At 35.1% G+C, this 18,003-nt stretch overlaps 3 protein-coding genes across 3 annotated transcripts; 1 reads left to right on the forward strand and 2 right to left on the reverse strand.

Annotated features, from left to right (window-relative positions):
- Positions 1-63: 63 nt before the first annotated feature.
- On the reverse strand, positions 64-1,292 carry LOC123675163 (mesencephalic astrocyte-derived neurotrophic factor homolog). The gene is made up of 4 exons (XM_045610457.1): positions 1,134-1,292; positions 909-1,007; positions 730-854; positions 64-672 (listed from the first exon to the last, which is right to left on the reverse strand). The coding sequence occupies exons 2-4, from the start codon at positions 988-990 to the stop codon at positions 370-372; spliced, it is 510 nt and encodes a 169-aa protein (XP_045466413.1). The 5' UTR covers positions 991-1,007; positions 1,134-1,292; the 3' UTR covers positions 64-369.
- A 10,429-nt stretch (positions 1,293-11,721) lies between these two features.
- On the forward strand, positions 11,722-12,532 carry LOC123675165 (prenylated Rab acceptor protein 1). Its single transcript, XM_045610459.1, has 3 exons — positions 11,722-11,859; positions 11,915-12,124; positions 12,175-12,532. The coding sequence occupies exons 1-3, from the start codon at positions 11,777-11,779 to the stop codon at positions 12,473-12,475; spliced, it is 594 nt and encodes a 197-aa protein (XP_045466415.1). The 5' UTR covers positions 11,722-11,776; the 3' UTR covers positions 12,476-12,532.
- Positions 12,525-17,102, reverse strand: LOC123675164 (protein zyg-11 homolog B-like). Its single transcript, XM_045610458.1, has 5 exons — positions 16,554-17,102; positions 16,219-16,496; positions 15,798-16,157; positions 14,670-15,732; positions 12,525-13,338 (listed from the first exon to the last, which is right to left on the reverse strand). The coding sequence occupies exons 1-5, from the start codon at positions 16,924-16,926 to the stop codon at positions 13,199-13,201; spliced, it is 2,214 nt and encodes a 737-aa protein (XP_045466414.1). The 5' UTR covers positions 16,927-17,102; the 3' UTR covers positions 12,525-13,198.
- Positions 17,103-18,003: the final 901 nt, after the last annotated feature.

The raw sequence follows: 18,003 nt of genomic DNA on the forward strand, positions 1-18,003 counted from the left end.
ACTTTAAGGATACAAAATAGATTATATTATGAATAATTTCATAATAAAAGAAAAATACATAACTAGAAATCCATTACTTTAATCATAATAAATAAATTAAAAACTGAAATACACATACAGATATATTCATAAATGTAATTCTGAAAACGAATGAAAAAAGTTTTGTGGTAGAAATATCTTTGGAATATCTTTAAAAAAAACTAACCTCTCACTAAAAAAGTTAATTAATGGAAAAATTCCAAAATATAAACATCTGTTCAAATTAATTATCAATTTGTTGCATTTTTAACTGTCTTAACATCTTAAACCATTGAAAACTGTCTCAAAATTACAGATATTTAGAAATTGTACTAATATTGATTGGCAGCCTTATAATTCTGTATGTTGTGGTTTTAATTCTTCGATCCTTTTAATAAATTCTGATTTTTCTACGCAACCATCACAGTTTTCACCCCAATCATTAATTATTTTCTTGAGGTCCCTCACTTTCAATTTTTTCAAGTCAACGGTTCTGAGATCAATTTCAGGATCATAACGAAGTTCACATATTTGTACATCTTTTTTTTTGAGCTTTTCACACACTTTGTCTGCAGGCATAGACCACGACAGAGGTTTGGACATCTCCCCCAAAATACCAGTTGCACTTTCTTCTAAACCTCCTAGGTAGTAACACTAAAAAACATCCAAGCATTTATATATTTCCCAATAGATAGATAGGTTTTTACTTACAAATCTATTCTCTTTGTTTTTGAGGTTTTTGCAAAATTTTCTAAATTCATCCTCTATTTTTTTTGGGTCCTTTTTTTGTGCCTCCGACAATGTATTTGAGAATTTCGTTAATGTTTTCACACAAACTAGGAATAGTGAGTATGAGTTTCAAATTAATGGGGCAAAATAAAGATTCTTACCTTCACATTCTCCCTGTTTCAAACTATTAACAGAAACAATGATTGCTATCAAAGATGTCAGGCAAATTTCTAAAAACCTCATTTTCTCAAAATTTCTTTCTGAAAATAATTTTTTGCGATAAAACTATATACTCTTGAGTATTCAAATGGTTTGGAATTCGTCAAGTAATATGTAAATTACTTTTTTAATTCAAAAAATTATTGAGGCTAATTTTTAACACTAACCTTTATAGCTAATTCAGTGTCTGATTTTCGTTTTATTATACTTTTCAGTTAGGTTTACTAGCCGCCTTCAAACTTCTATATTTTTGACAACTTACGTCATATAATATTTGGCACATTCTTATTGGTGCACGTCAAACCTGCTTACGACTACTAGGGATTTTCACTTTTCATTACTTCTTCTTCTTCTTCTTCAATCCTTTACTATGTGCTGGGTTTGTCACCATCTACACATCGAACAATTTGGACCATCGAGTGGGGTTCAAGTTTTCTAAATTCCAAAAATATTGGCCCCAATTCAAGGTGTTAAATACTGAGCTATTATTGGAGATCAACTTTCTCACGTTACATTTATCTCTCTCTCCCTTTTTTTTTTTTTTTTTTTTTTTTTTTTTTTTTTTTTTTTTTTTTTTATTATAATTTTTAATGCAAGGTTTCCGTGGCGCATGTGAAGGTAGGGAAGGGTTCCCTCATGCACACAAAATACAACAAGGAAGGTATCATGAGGGGAAAACCAATTAGGGAACAGATGATACACATAACACATTTATTTTTATTTTATTTTATTTTTTTTTTTCTTTCCTTTATTTTTATAAATGGATTCCTGAGGCCACCAGGAAGTTGTACAATAACCTATAAACGAGAACATTTTCAGAAAAGATCAAATCATAGATGTTAATAGGGTAGGATTTTATGGATTTAACCTCATATAGGTCACTGCAAAACTTCAAACAATTCGACAAGTTTACCCGACAATTGAAGAATATGTGAGGGATATCACCCCTGTCTCCGCAAGCACACAAATCGGTCTGAGCAACATGTATCCTATAAAGATGACAAGGAGAAGAACAGTGGTTAGAGCGCAATCTATTTATAGTGACCACATTGCCTCTAGAGAGCTCCGCATCCAGAAACCAAGGGCGATTGCCTAAGGATCTGGGGTATACATATTGCGAAAAGGTACGGTTTCCCATCAATTCCCCCCATTCACGCTTCCACCTTTCCCAAATGATTCGCTTGAAAGAAGGCCAGAACTCACTAACATGAGCCCTCCTAATAACAGAGTTTTCTGAAGCTGTTTTTGCAAGATTGTCCGCTTTATCATTACCATCTATATTAGTGTGACTTGGAACCCAAACTAGTTTTACATTACAGGAATTATTGCAGAGGTACAGAATATTGTCTCTAATCGCTAGTGTAATATGATCATTACTAGCGGAAATCTTCCACTTAGTAATTTTCTCCAACGCACTCATGGAGTCCGTGATAATAAGAACCTTTTTAAAATTTCTTCTTTTGATTTCCCAGGTCGCCTCAAGGATTGCAATCAGTTCAGCGGAGCAGATGGAAAAGTGATTTGGAAGTCTTTTCGATATTGAGATACCCGTAGGGCTATAAATTCCTATGCCTGTATGAGAAGGGGACTTGGAAGCATCAGTGTAAACTCTGTCGAAATTGGGGAATTTTTCCAGACAAGCAACCTCAAAGGATAAAGCGTTGTCCTGTGAAGACTTTGAGAGCCCAAGGGAGTAGTAGCCAATATGTGTGGTATGGACTTTTAAATCTCTGTCAAAGCAGGGCAGATGAGAGGAGGAGTAAAAGTCTTCGGAGTTAGACAGGAGCGAATGGACCTCTACTATGGGAGGGGGATTACCCAGAGTTGACCAGTGTTTAATTGAAGACACCTTTGATAGAACAGGGTCATTATGAAGTCTATACAGCTTGGATAGAAACTTTAACGCAAGGAACTGACGACGAAACTTAAGAGGGAGCTCGTTGCTTTCTGCAAGTATGATTGGGATAGGAGTGGACTTCATGTAGCCCATAGCCACTCTCAAAGCGGCATACTGGATCCTGTCCAATTTCTTCAGAAGAACTTTGGAACATTTTCCGTAGAAAAGGCTGCCATAGTCGAGGAAGGGTCGAATTGTGGCCCTGTATAACAATAGCTGAGTTGCTGGATGACAGCCCCACCAGGTTCTGCACAATGCTCTCATAACATTTATACCCTGAAGAGATTTCGAGCACATATCGGAGATATGTAAAGACCAATTCAAATTCTGATGAATCGAAACGCCCAGGTATTTCACGGAATCAGCCCATGGAATGGCAGTTTTAAAAAGGCGAAGAGGAGGCTTAAGTGGAAGGACCTTATTTTTATGGCAGCATAATGCCTTGGATTTTTCCGGAGATAACTGGAGGGATTTTGCCATTGACCATTTTTCTACCAATACCAAGGCTTTGGACATTTTTTCAAATGCAGAATCAAAGGTAGGACCAGAAGCAATTATTGCCTTATCATCTGCAAATTTCAGAGTTGTAACTCCTGGAACATTCACAACATTTGGGAGATCACTGACGAATATGTTAAAAAGTATTGGAGCCTTTGGGGAGCCCTGAGCCAACCCTATATTCGATTGCTCTGGACCAATAAGTTCCTTTGTAAGGGGATCAACCAGGAATATGTTTCTCTGGACTACAAGAGATCTGATAAGTTCAATAACCGAGAGTGGGAGATCCATAGAAAGTAAAGTACGTTCGAGAAGATCAAACTGAACCGAATCATAGGCCTGTCTGACGTCCAGAAACACCACTATCACGAACTCGTTTCTGAGGAAGGAGGCATAAATCGTTGAAATCAAGAATGAAAGGGCATCATTAACGGACTTTCCCTTACGGAAACCAAACTGTAGTTCACGATCGTCTATCGATTTCTGATACACTCTCTCTAATCTGGTTGCTAACAAAGATTCAAGAACTTTAAGGAGACAGGAGGTGAGAGCAATGGGACGAAAACTCAAGGGGTCCTCTGGGGATTTTCCCGGCTTGCATATGGGAATGATGATAGTATCCTTCAGAGATAATGGAATCTGAGGTGATGAAAGCTGATCATTAAATAACTCAGCTAGCACCTGTTTGGAATGGATTGGGAGAGACTTCAACATATTGTATGTTATACCGTCCTTGCCTGGAGCTGACTCCTTCTTGGACTTAATACACAAGGACAGTTCATCGAGGGTGATAGGGGGAAAAGGAGCAGGAGAGTAGTTAGTGGGAGCTGATGACTGAACTGAAGCAGGGGTTGAAAGAGGGCACAGGCGAGAAAGGATTTCTTGACCACAAGTGGGAGAGGAAGTTCGAGGAGCAGAGGGTTTACAACCATATTTGAATCTGGATATATCTGACCACAATTTTCTGCCATTACAAGGCGACAGACCTTCGCAGAAACTTCTGAATGATTCTCTTTTGGCCTTTCTGATCTTAGCTTTGACTGCTGATTGGATGCTTTTAGCTGAGAGAAAGTGCTCCATTGAAGGATTACGAAGGTAAGCTCTGAAAGCATCAGATCTTCTCTTAACAGCTAAAGAGAGATCATCATTCCACCACGATTTCCTATATGTTGGTGAAGAAGGTTGGAAAGGTCTCCTCAAGGGAATGCAGAATTCAGCAGCCTCAACAACTAGATCTCTAAATTCTAGAATGGAATTAGGGCGATTATTCCTAATATTATTGTCAATTACCTCCTGAAATCTGAACCAATCTGCCTGGGCGGTGTTGAACCTTCTGGAGGAAAATCGGGAATGAGAGGGAGGGGACGAGAGAGGGAAAAAACAGAGAGAGGTCATAAGTGGAAAATGATCACTTCCTCCAGGGTCAGAAATTACTTCCCATTGGGAGTTAACTCTAAGACAGCTAGAACATAATGTGATATCTGGGGCACTAGGATTTTCGCCTGGTGGGGAGATTCTGGTAGGAGAGCCATTGTTTAGGATACATATATCCTCACCTAGAATAAAATCCTCAAGGACTTTACCACTGGGATTCCGAAAACCAGAACCCCAGATAGGGTTCTGGGCATTAAAATCACCACCAATCATAAATGGGGTAGTTATACTATCCATCAGGTTGCTCCAAAAAGAAATGGGAAGATTGATGTTGGGGGGACAGTACACATTAATGATAGAAAGCAGAGGAGAGGCTACTTTGATACCTTGGAGCTGAACTCTATCAGGAACAAGAAGGTTGGAAAAATCAATTGGAACAAATGGTAGGTCAAGTTTGACTAGAAGGGCAATACCACCACCTCTATCGCTTCGATCCTGTCTGAGAGAGTAGAATCCTGATACCCTGAGATTATGGGATTCATTAAGCCACGTTTCCTGAAGCATGACTACACTGGGGGAGTTCTCTTCTATTAGCAATTTCAGGTTGTCAATGTTAGAGTGAATTGATCTTATGTTCCACTGTATAATGTCTAACATGGAAAGGCCGAGGGAGGTGAGGGAGACTGAGATAAAAGAAGAGAACAGTCGAACAAATTTTAGAACTATATGGACTCTTCAACAGTGGGAATGGGAATGCTATCTTCTAGAACATTTGAAGGATAATTGTTTTTAAATAATACAGAAAGACTCTTTATAAACTCGGAATTTTCTTTATTTTGAAGACGCTTGGAAACAATTTCAAATATTAATTCATCTGAGAGAGGGGAACCAGAAAAGGAAGGTATTTGATCACTCTGAGAATGAGAAGGGCTCCCAAGTATTGGGGATAAGGGAAGGGAAGTGTTGTATAACTGAGATTCATGAAGATCTCGGTCATATCCTGGAGATTGCGGATTTTTCTTCCTTTTCTTATTCAGGGCTGTGGAATAAGAAAGAGGGGTGGAAGTCCCATTGTCAAGGAGATTTCTTCTGTCATGGACGGAAATAACAGCAGAGTCCCTAACCGAGTTAGTGAGTCTTGAGGGTAGCTGTGGAAACAGCTGAGGCCTCAGATCAAAAGAGAATTGGTCATTACGCAAGAGGGGAGAAGTTGCATTATAATTTTTCGGGATCATTTTAACAGCCTCAAAATATGAAATGTTCTCTATCGCTATTAATCTATTAATTTGTTTCTGGCGTAGAAACTCTGGGCAGGAGCGATCAGTAGAGGCATGTTCTCCAGAGCAGAAAACACACTTCGGATGGGAGGGGTCAGGACATTCTTGTTCCTCATGATTCTCAGCGCAGTTCCTGCAACGTTTAGATTTGGATGGATTGTTACAATTGGCCTTGGTATGTCCATACCTCAGACAATTGTAGCATTGGATAACTGGTCCAACATATAGAGAAACGTGCCTTAAGCAGCCCCAAAGGGCAATCTTTTCTGGGAGATTTTTGCCCTGGAAAGTAAGAATCCAAGTAGAAGAGGGGACGTAGGAAACTATGCCATCAGTGACAGTTCTTCGGTTGAGTTGTCGGGCATCTAATATTTTTACTTTGGAGTGGGCATGAAGCTCAATGTCTTCCTTAGTAATTTCTGAACCAACATTTCTAATGATACCTTTGCTTGTAACCATTCTTGAAGGAATAAACACGTCTATTGCAGGGTCACCAGAGAAGGGATTCTCAGTGACAAAATTGTTCGCCCTATCAGGGAGATCAAATTCAATAGATATTCTTTTTTTACCTCTTTTAGCTATATTTTTAATTCCTTTGACATTTGAGGCGGCTAATTTCTTGGCAAAATTCATAGGATGGATATTACCGATATTACCAACAGCATTAGATTCAATTATCACCATAAATGGTCCAAAGTCATTCAAACTGTATTTCAATTCAAGTTTAGATTTTTTGGGGGCATTAGCATTCGATCTAATTAAACGAGAAATTGACTGGGAGAGCTCTTCAGCCTCATTGAGAACTTCCAAGTCATCGGTAAAAATTGCTCTAACCGACTGAATTTCCCTTGAAAGGATAGTTAAGTCAGCTAGGGAGTGATAGTCCTTATTAGAACCATCACTACCTAGGTTCAAATTGTTGAGTATTTTTTGAGATGTAGGTGTTAATGCATTAAACGCTTTGGGAGACAAAGGCGATCTAGGGGGGTCATTAGACCCCCCCGGGTTCCAATCCATTAAAAAAGGGAACTCTTATCAGTAGGTAGAGATGACACCAGAGTTAATATAACTGACCCCAGAAAGTCCTACCTTGAAAATTCAATATACCACAAATAATTAGTGGGAATTAAGAAATTTACTCACACAAATATCAATATATGTTAAGATTATTTAATCAATTTAAAGGAAAATTTATAGGAAGCACGCGCTTATGTCAACGGTTCCACTTTTCATTACATGAGTAATTTCAACCACAGAACCCAATATAGAATTTCATTTAGTGTTCTGTGATTTCAACCCTTTTTTATAAACCGCTTATAATAGACTACTCTTTATAATACATCGATAAATACAAAAGTAGGGCCCCTTATCAATAGATAAGGGGTCCAACTTTTGTATTTATCTATGTATTAGAAAATCTAAAAAGATTTCCTCCTCAAAAACAATTTAGAATTAGATGAGACGTTAAAAACTTAATACGAATTGTTTTCAAGGAGGAAATCTAATGGCGTCATTTCAATCCATTGCAAGGTGTTTTTCATTTGAAATTTTGCTTTCCTGTTCCGTATGCATTGCCGTTCAAAAAATTTCTCTATTTCAGAGGTCAAATATTATTTGATTCTGAATTGCGAACCAACTAGCCTTTCTATTCTTTGAAATCTGGTCTCCAAAAATGTACACACATCAATTGGAGCAACATAGAAAATCTACGGCGTAAATATACGCCGTAGATTATCCAATATCCAAAGATTTAAAATCCACTAGAAAAATAATCAAAACAAGTACCCCAAAAATTGTCTGAACTAGCAAAAAGTATCTATGTATGTAATTGTATACCAAAACAACATCAACTTCGTCAAAACGCGCGTCTACAATTCGAATGTAGAATCTTATATTCAATTTTATATTGTTTCATTGATAAAATCCTAATTCTATTCATAGAAATAACTACCAGTTTCTACTATTAAATAAAATAAAATGTAAGTACCCCTATTGAAGCATGGAATGAATAATTTGAATTCAAATTGTATCACATCAGTTTCAATATACATATGTAAATTTCAGTATTTTTAATGTTAATAAAATTAATACATTCGATGTTGAGCATCTGTCAGGATCAGATATCAAATACGACGGTCCGCAAACGGTGTTGATAAGTAACGAAATTATTAATCTCTGTTTATGATGAATTCTTCGAGTGATGGTGAATACTCTGAAATAGAGATTGAAGACAATGGAGAATGGAGAAAAGTGCGCCACAAAAGAAAGAGGAATAGAGATCCAAATTCGCCCACTCAGCTAAATCCCAACAAAAAACAATTTCCGCCTGTACAAGAAATTCCTAACATAAAAATGTCACCTCCTATCAATTATCGGAGCCATGTGAGGCCCACAAAAAATGATCAAACAACAGAAGGGAATTCCATTATTCACACACACGTTCAAAATAACTCTCCAGATACACTGCAAGCCACCAATATTGAATCAACAAAACTAATCAACAAAAGAAACTATTCCGCGAAAATGAAAGAAATTACTATAATAAACAATATAAGCACTTATTTTATATAAAAACTGCTGAATCCTTATTACCCAAAGATCTTTCCAACATATGGGAAGGCGAGTACCCAAACTCAGAAGATTCTATTCTATCAACAAAACAAGGATTTCTACTTAAAACCAATCAGAATAAAGACTCAATAGTGGTTACCCTCAATAAACTTGTCGCAGAAGAAGAAAAATTCAAAATTTTAAAGAAACACATCCATCCCAAAATAAAACCAACACAACAACAACCAGAGAATTTTATGCTTCATACAGTGTAGTGGTTGGTTCGGTTGAACTTGATATTTCAGAAATAGAAATCAGCGAATATCTCCATCGCATGCAGGTGGAACATCGATATTGTAAACGGATTATAGCAAGAGCAAGAAATGAACCAACCTTGATGATTCGAATTATAACACCCTGCTTAAAATCATCCGAGAGACTACTAAATGAAGGGTTATTCTACAAGCACAGATATTACCCAGTATATCCTAGCAATCCACCTGCACCAATCCCACAACCTTGCTCCCGTTGCCAATCTTTTGCACACACTCGAGAAAATTGCACCAGTCCCATCAAATGCACCAAATGTGAAGGCTCTCATCAGTACAGCAAGTGTAGCAGTCAACTTCTTCCAAAGTGCGTTTCATGTGGCTCAGAGGATCACGCAGCTTGGTCGCTAAAATGCCCCCGTAGACCAACGAAACAGATAGATGGCATACCCAATAGCCAAATAAAACCCCTCAACAAAAAGTCTATGGAAATCGATAAAGAAATAAAGAGAAACACAAAATTACATTCAGTCGTAACGATACATGACATGATAATCGACACATACATACACAAATTGAACAAAAGTAAAAATACAAACAGGGAAGAACTAATTGCCAAACTTAGGAAAAGATTTGTTGACCAATACTCAATCGATACAGTGGCCCATTTTTCAGGAAACAGGCATTATCTTCTAATGTTCTATCTGGAAAGTCCTTCATCTATTTCACCCACACAACCCATCGGCGGAGGTATAAAAATGCGCCCTTTTTGTTGAAACAAAAACAAAAGAAAATACCAACACGAAATATAGAAACTGGGATATAATACATAGAAATGGGATAGTCGTCAACAAGAATACTCGTGGTGGAAGTCTAATTCAGACACATCCTGGTTTAAGGATGACTAGAGAAAATCCCCCAAAAATGAACAACCCTTTGAACGAAGCAACTCACTTTTCCATCCCCTTTCTTGAAGATAAGCTTCACATTTTTCTGGTGTATTGCCATCCAAATTCTACTATCGAACAAACCATCTTCAACAAAGTTTGCCTCTACAAATATTCCATGATAATTGGAGATCTTAATGTCAACCCCAGAAAAGACAAGCAGATAACTGAGTTTTTAAAGAAAGCTCCATTCAAAATGGCTAATACACCTCCAACATTCAGAATGGCCAACAATCCAGATACTACCCCTGATCGTGTGATATATACCAGAAACATGGAGAATAATATACAGTCAATAATAACACACCCTGATCTCGGTACCGAACATGATGCCATCGAAATTTATATTGATTTGAACAAACCAATCCTTCAGGAGTACCCAGCAAGAAAGAACATAAGGAAATGTAACATGGAAAAACTTAATGACGATTTAGTAACTTACGTCAATGGAGTTTTAAAAGAACATATAACACAGCAAAAAATTTTCCAATTCAGTTCTATTCTGACATCTCCAGTGCATGAAAACAGCCCTGACCTCCGAACCAAATATTATGTACATGAATTACCACCATACATCATCAAACTAATAAATAAAAAGAGGAAAATGCATAGAGATTATCTAAGAAGCCCCAGTACTGAAGTCAAAAAGGAGATCAATTACTTTAACAAAAATATCCAGACCCTGATACAACAATATAAAGAGCATAAGTGGATGGCAGTTTGCGATGAAATAAATGATAGTAGAGGAAGTGATTATTGAAAACAAATAAAGAAATTGACTCGATATAAGGAAACTCGAAATACTGGACCAATCGAAGAAAACAACACTTTATATTCAACAAATGAAGAAAAAGCAGAAATCTTTGCGACATATTACAAGGACACTTTCAGTGAGAAAAGCACTCCACAATATGACAAACAAAAGTATGATGATGTAAACAAGTGGTATACAGACTATTTTCGAAGTGAGCCAGTAATGGAGTTGATGTGCTTGGAGGAGGAACTTTATTATGAAACAATGTACAAAGGAAAAAGCACAGCACCAGGACACGACAATATCACCAAAGAACTTTTACGCAAACTGAACCCAACTGTACACGAATATCTCATCAAAATCTACGAGTTCTGTATCAATTCACACTACTTTCCTAACGAATGGAAACACGGAATAATCATCACGATTCCAAAATCCAATACTGCAGGTCGTGCATTGGGAAGTTATCGTCCAATAACGCTATTACCTGTTTTGGGAAAACATCTCGAACAAATAATAAATAAACTTGTTCAAATGGAAGTCAGCCTAAAATTCCAAACTATCAATTCGGGTTTAAGGAAGGGAATTCAACCATTCATCCGTTAACTTTACTAACTTCGAATGTCCAGGTGAACCGTTTAATGGGAAATCACAGTGCTGCTTTATTCCTGGATATTACAAAAGCTTTTGATAGCATTTGGCATAGGGGTCTTCTATACAAGCTTAAATTGTTGGAATGCCCAGCGCACTTAATCTGGCTCATAAGGGCCTACCTGATGAATCGCACCTTTCAGGTGAGAGTGAATGGCTGCTTATCTACAATATTTCACAGTGAAATTTTGAAGAGAGCCACCTTACAGAACACCAAAGCAACAGGTGGGTCTCTCAAAAAGTCTGAAACAAAATCGAATCACACCAGTGACCAGGGATTCTATGCATCTTAGTGTATAGCCATAGTATAAGGAATTCCTTATACTATGGTATAGCATAGTAACTTTATGAACGCTTCTGAGTAATTCGAGCTTACTCGAGTAAGTTTATGAACGCACCCCCTAACCAGCAGCTGATTTGTGACGTCATTTGACACTCGGTGTCCTTACATGTAAACCAAAATATGTCAATTTAAAACTAAATCCTCCTAATTCCTTTTTATTTGCTAGAATTTCTATGATAAACGTCAAATTCTCAATAAAATTATTCTCATGTTTCATTTCTTCAGTAAATTAATTATAATTTAAAATAAAATGGGCGAAACATCAGTAGACTTATCAGGACATATTGAAAGTACTCCTGTTTCAGTAGATCCAAAAGTAACACAATTTCAAAGGTTTTTCATAAAAATGCCTTAGCAATGTCATGAATATTATTCGAGTATTTTCCAGATTTTTCCATGTACCAAATGAAATTCCGGATTTTAAAGAATTGATTAAACAATCCAGTCAAAAAGTAAGACCATGGATGGAATTCATTAACACAAGCAATTTCAAAACTGCACCCTCTCTTCCAAGAACAGCTAAAAGGATAAAAAAAAATATAGAGTACTTTTATGGAAACTATATATTTGTATCACTAGGTTTAGTAATTTATTGCCTGTATGATTCATGAAAATTATTTTTGCATATTGTTTATTTAATTTTTTTAGAGTTACTTCACCACTAATACTTCTTGCCCTTTGCGGAAGTTTTTACATCAACCGATATGTGAACAGATGTTATGAAAGTAAGAATTTGAAAGTATTTGGACTGGAGATCTCAAAAAATCAGAGATTTTTGGTTGTTGGTATATTAACGATGCCATTATTATATTTGGTTGGTGTACATGCAGCAATATTTTGGGTACTGGGTGCTTCCTTTATGATTATCATGCTTCATGCTGCATTTTATAATATTGAAGTTGTGAATCGGAGTCCAGAAACAGAAGCATTATTTGGTGAGGAGGTGTAATTGTTATGATTTTGCATTTATTTTATGAGGATATGAATAAAATGTTTTATCTTTCTATTTCTTTATAATTCTTAATAAAATTCATATATTACATATTCATAAACAATATGACTGAATGTTGAGTTATTCATTCAAATAAACAAATAACGGAACAGCAAATTCTTTTAACAATCGAATTGAAAACTTTTCAAGAAATTTTTCAGAAAATAGAATAAGTTAAACAATAAATATGTCATTTTATGAAATAATTGTAAATACCACAAATATCGATATCACCAAATGTGAAAACAGCATAAAATATCTATAGAATAATTAGTTTTACAATAAAAATTTTAAATTAATATAAATAAGGGAGAAATTCACTCCTTTAATCATTAGTTCAAAAATTCTTCCTGCATTTGCTGTTTCACATAAATTTTATTCAATTGTTATCAAAACGAAGAGAAATACACGCAACTTACACAAGATTAGACACTGTCCTGCCTCATTACCGACAATTCCACAACAGACCTGCTTGTTATTGAATACGAACTTCCTTAGTTCATTAATAGCATGGGTAAATATATTTAAATAATTTCAAAATCTTTCAAAACAATCTAGTTTGTAACCTGCATTATCCAGCAATATAACATGCTCATTGTTAATTGTGAAAAATTATTTCAATTCTATTTACCAAAGCCATAATTCCATTTTCAACCTGTATTTCATCGAAGAAATTGAATTTTAAATAGAGTTTTCTTCTAATATTCCCACTATTAGATAAGAAAATGTCCTAATTTGTTTTGGAGATTCTGGCTTATTCATCAACACATGCAATAATTTATCTCCACCTTCCTCTTTAAGCATAGTGCAGTAACGTTTTGCTGGAATAAATAGTTTATTATCAAGTTTTCGTCTAACATAAAATATACTACTCAACAATTGGATATTACCAAAATATTAAAATTTTCTGTGTCGATTTTTGGAATAAACAAAACAAGGAATGTGCAAAAAAATCAATTTTAAATGATGATATTGAAATAATATTTGCTATTTGATTTCAAAATTTCAGACCATTCTGAACAATTTTAATTTCGTGTCAATTTGTGACTGCATATCCATTCTATTCTAGAGTTATTTTCAGATTTTGATGAAAATTGGTTGGGTGTAAAGTCCAATACTAAATTCATTTTTTTTATATAAAGCATGCATGCTGAACATGCCAGAATTGGATTGTTCTGTATGTAGTTTTATAGGAGTTTCAACTTTTTTCTGCAGACAGTACGCGTTGTGCATGAGTAAATTAGAAACTTATATGTAGATAATAGTGCTACAACACCGAAAACAATATACTGTGGTGTGCTGCCTTCTTAAAAGAGAACAAGTCAATGCCTACTATGCATCAATTTATTGACATTTATCATATAATGTCATTAATTTCAGTAATGATTAAAAAAAGTTACGTTACGGTACATGCAGCGCCCTTTATGAGAGTCAGACTTAAGAGGGGTTTATACAACTTGGTATTCTCGTGACCTGACTAAGTTTTACTACACCCTTTTCATTATGAGTGCAGTAATTTCAAACGTTCCTCTGATTTATTGTTCTTTTCTACCACATGCAAGATTCAAAATACACTTTGTCATCTTTATTTTTAATTTTAGAAGAACCGTATTTTCAGCATTTGACAAGACTTTTTCTATAATATTTTTATGTAAAAATTTTTACAAAAATAAATGTTTGTTCGAAAAGTTGTATCATGCATATATTTATTCTTCAATAAAGAATTCATCTAATTATTTTTTCTTCCATTCCCAAAAAAATGATAAATAAGGACTTTTCGCAATGACAAAAATCTTTTAAATAAATAATAGTGAAAACCTCATATAAATCTAGCGTAAAATAAAGCTATTTTTGAGCTTGTCGCTGAAACGGTATAGACCCCTCTTAAAAACATACTCATACCATGTGTAAGGTGCCATAATATATTCATGAGGAATTTCATTACAATGATGCCAGTGGTTTCGATATAATCCTAAAAAATGTCCGTAAAATTTTTCGTTTAGCAACCTGAATATTTTGAATGGAGATGCAGTAACCAGCATTTTTCACTGAAAAAAAAAACAGCTTATTTGGTAGTGTCCCACCTATCCTAACAATGAGGGCCACCTTTTTTTTTAACATCCTGATTAACAAATGATTTCAATCAACTTACGAATCTTTGTACAAACATGATGAATCGCCCACAGGGCCCAAAGTTGTACTCTATAGTCCATGTCTATATTTAATAATGGTATAAAGGGTTTAAAACTCCTATAAGCGACCATCTCACTTTGAGGGACCTGCCACTGCATAATAGCATCTTCAATTTCTCTTAACATTTCCTCCCTAGTATGACTAGTAGCTATCCAATTTTCATCTCCATCTGAAGCGAGATTAGCAACGATCCCAGCAGCAAAATAGCTAACATCTATATTATCTGATCTCAATAAACCATATAATTCGTTGATCAACTCATTCAGCATTAAACTTTGTCGGAGATGTGTAACTTCCGCTATATTATTCAAGAGCCCCAACACTTTAGGCTCAATAGTACTGTCATTTTTGAACTTCTGAAGAACTTTAAGAAAAAGGACAGCGCCATCCTTAACTACGAATACTGTACACCAATCTGGACTATCATCTGTCAGATTCCAGAGAGCGCTAAGAGTAAACTTCAAGGTAATGTCTGATAATTCATTCTTCACTCTATTGGCCACCATTTCCAATAACTTGCTCATATATTTGATCTTAGATCCTAGTTGAGAAGTTTCTCTTGATGAAATTTTCGATGCTAAAATGCTGCATATTGCTGCAGCCATTCGGCAGACGTTGTCATCTGAAAATTTGCATAATGCATCCAAGACTAAAACAGCACACTTGGATCTGTTGAAACTGACTTCCAACAAAACTCTGTCATTGTATAATGTTAGCAAAGAATTTTTCTGCAGTTGAAACTCTTTTGGGAAATTACTCATTGCATTCAGAGTAAGATTTATACCCTTACTGAGTTGATTAGGGTGAATGTTTTTTGAAAGTTCACCCTTGGTGAGATTGTAGAGACAGGCTGTAGCTGCCATCTGAACTCCAAACACTAGAGGATGATTTTCCATCACGGGAAGAACTAATTCAAACATTTCTGGAAATGGTTCTGGTGAAGCCCTGTTTGTAATCTGGAAAAGATGATATAATGCCTTCTGGATATAGGTTGCTCTATCTTTATATCTCTGTAGAGCCACCTGAAAAGGATTAATCCAATAGTTTTATTTTTTTAAGAAATTGACATCTTGACAGTTTTACTTACTGCAATCTGATCTTTATTTCCTAAACCACTAATAACCAAATGGTGTGGATATTGGAAATACTGTTGTTCACTGAAAGCTGGTTCAAACATCAATTCACTGAACACAATACCTAAGAACTCTAATTTAGGATGAGTCATTATGAAATTATATAGAACATCTTTAGGGATGTGTTCTTTCCACCCTGATATGTCTAGTGAGATCAAACTAGGCATATTATCCTTGAACTGGAGAAGTTGAGCAACCTGAGACTGTCCTAAATCAATATCATCTACTTTTTCATCCACTATACTAACATCTAGATATTGTAATTTGTACATTTCACTAAGAACTGAAGCTAAATTATTAACATTAGGTAGATCCTGAAATGTATTGTGTTCAATGAGTGTTGATAAACTGTAGATCTAATTTAAATGAACTTACAGCTAATACTAAACTTTTAAGTTGATGTTGAAGATTTTTTAAGGGCTCTAAAGAGGTTATATATGTCCCAGACACATCCAATCTTTCTAGAAATTTGAGATCGGTACAAATCATGTTGAAACAAAATTGATTTAATTCTGTATAGGCCAGACCCAAGCTTCTTAGTTTATTGAACGACAAAATTTTTACCATATAGCAAAAATTTGAAGAATCCATAAAGTGACATTTAGCAAAGTTTGCACTACTCAAGTTTTGAATAGACCAGCTACTCAAACAATCTGAAACCAATTCATATACTTCCAGCTTCAAAGGATTCGAAACATGATTTTACTGACCTATAATATCAACTATGCTAATAGTCTTCATACTGGTACATTCTAAGTCTGTAATCTTATGACTTTTCAAAAACATCATTCCACCTTTGTTCACCCTAATATCTTTTATTTTTACAGTTCTTAATGTAGTATTGCGTCCTGTAAATAGGTATAGGGTGGAGTTGGAGAGAATTTTTTTTTCAAGCAATCTGTTCATTAACTTTTCAGAAATTGGTTGAATTAGAAATATATTTGGATCTTTAAAAACACATCCGCATATAGCATCATCATCCTCCCTTAAGTCTGATATAAGGCTATATGAAACATATAAGTGTATATTATCTGCAATTATATCGAGGCAAATGTCCTCGAGAGAATTTGGACTCCTTTTCATATTAATTCACCTAAATTAGTGAATTAAAGTCTTGAACTTTTATTCGATTATATTGATAACTGGGGCCAAAAAGAGTTCAAATATTCTTGGAATAATTTTACGTAGGCATTTTGTTATTTAAATAAGAATAAACTGTGTAAACAGTAAACACAGTCGATATGTCAGTTACTCTGTCAGTACCACAGATTACGGATAAAATTATCAGTAATCTGTGGTTTTGTGTTTATTTTTAAAATTCGGTGTTTCATAGATCATAGATTAACGAAAAATATATTTTAGTGTTTAGTGTTCTGTGGTAGAATAGTGTGCTATTCTGTCCTAGCACAGAATATAATTAAATTTAAATATAAAGAGATCAAAATAAATGGTTTCGAAGTCACCTAATAAAATTTATCATAATTCTCATTTACCAATTTCATTTATTATTTTATTGTCCAAAAAGTCTATCTAAATAGAATATATTAATTGGGGCGAGTTCGGAAAGTCAGCCGTATAGCTCATTTTTTTATGAGATAACTTTGTAACTAACAACTCCTCATCTGAATCCGAACAACTGCTACTATCCGAGCTGCAACTCAATGGATCCGATAATAATTCAAGTAAAAGATCTTCCATCATAATTCAATATTTTTCAAATACACATACACAGCCGTCGAATGTAAAAGCACAGACTAGTAATCTGTGGTAAAAGGTCAATAATAAACATAACCAAACTTATATTGACAGTAATTTATCTATGGACGAGACCACCCCTCATTCAGCAAAAACATCGGTCTTTCGTTTCGCTGGAACCGATGAAACATCGAATGAACCAGCGCTGAATTCGAGAAACGTTTAAGAACCCGATGGATCCATCGTACGCTGAACCATCAATAGTTTACGAACGCGCTGTTGACACAGCGTTCAACAGCGCTGATTTTCCGAACTCGCCCTTGCTATTTTCAAATTTGAAAACAGAATTTAATTTTCAAATATATATTATAATATTAATTTTTCAGCTACTTTTTAAATCTTCATTTCTCTCATGAAAAAAATATATGTAGATATGGTTCGCTCTAGTACACATTCAATTTATCA

Source organism: Harmonia axyridis, chromosome 3 (assembly GCF_914767665.1).
Source record: "Harmonia axyridis chromosome 3, icHarAxyr1.1, whole genome shotgun sequence".
NCBI classification, from domain to species: domain Eukaryota; kingdom Metazoa; phylum Arthropoda; class Insecta; order Coleoptera; family Coccinellidae; genus Harmonia; species Harmonia axyridis.

Coding starts and splice junctions, on each gene's coding strand:
- LOC123675163 (XM_045610457.1), bottom strand. CDS start 990: ATGAGGTTTTTAGAAATTTGCCTGACATCTTTGATAGCAATCATTGTT. Junction 855..908: donor GAAACAGGGAGAATGTGAAG/GTAAGAATCTTT, acceptor CACTATTCCTAG/TTTGTGTGAAAACATTAACG. Junction 673..729: donor AAAACAAAGAGAATAGATTT/GTAAGTAAAAAC, acceptor GATGTTTTTTAG/TGTTACTACCTAGGAGGTTT.
- LOC123675165 (XM_045610459.1), top strand. CDS start 11,777: ATGGGCGAAACATCAGTAGACTTATCAGGACATATTGAAAGTACTCCT. Junction 11,860..11,914: donor AAAGTAACACAATTTCAAAG/GTTTTTCATAAA, acceptor AGTATTTTCCAG/ATTTTTCCATGTACCAAATG. Junction 12,125..12,174: donor GGTTTAGTAATTTATTGCCT/GTATGATTCATG, acceptor TAATTTTTTTAG/AGTTACTTCACCACTAATAC.
- LOC123675164 (XM_045610458.1), bottom strand. CDS start 16,926: ATGAAAAGGAGTCCAAATTCTCTCGAGGACATTTGCCTCGATATAATT. Junction 16,497..16,553: donor TAGCATAGTTGATATTATAG/GTCAGTAAAATC, acceptor AATTGGTTTCAG/ATTGTTTGAGTAGCTGGTCT. Junction 13,339..14,669: donor TCATGTTTGTACAAAGATTC/GTAAGTTGATTG, acceptor TATTTATTCCAG/CAAAACGTTACTGCACTATG.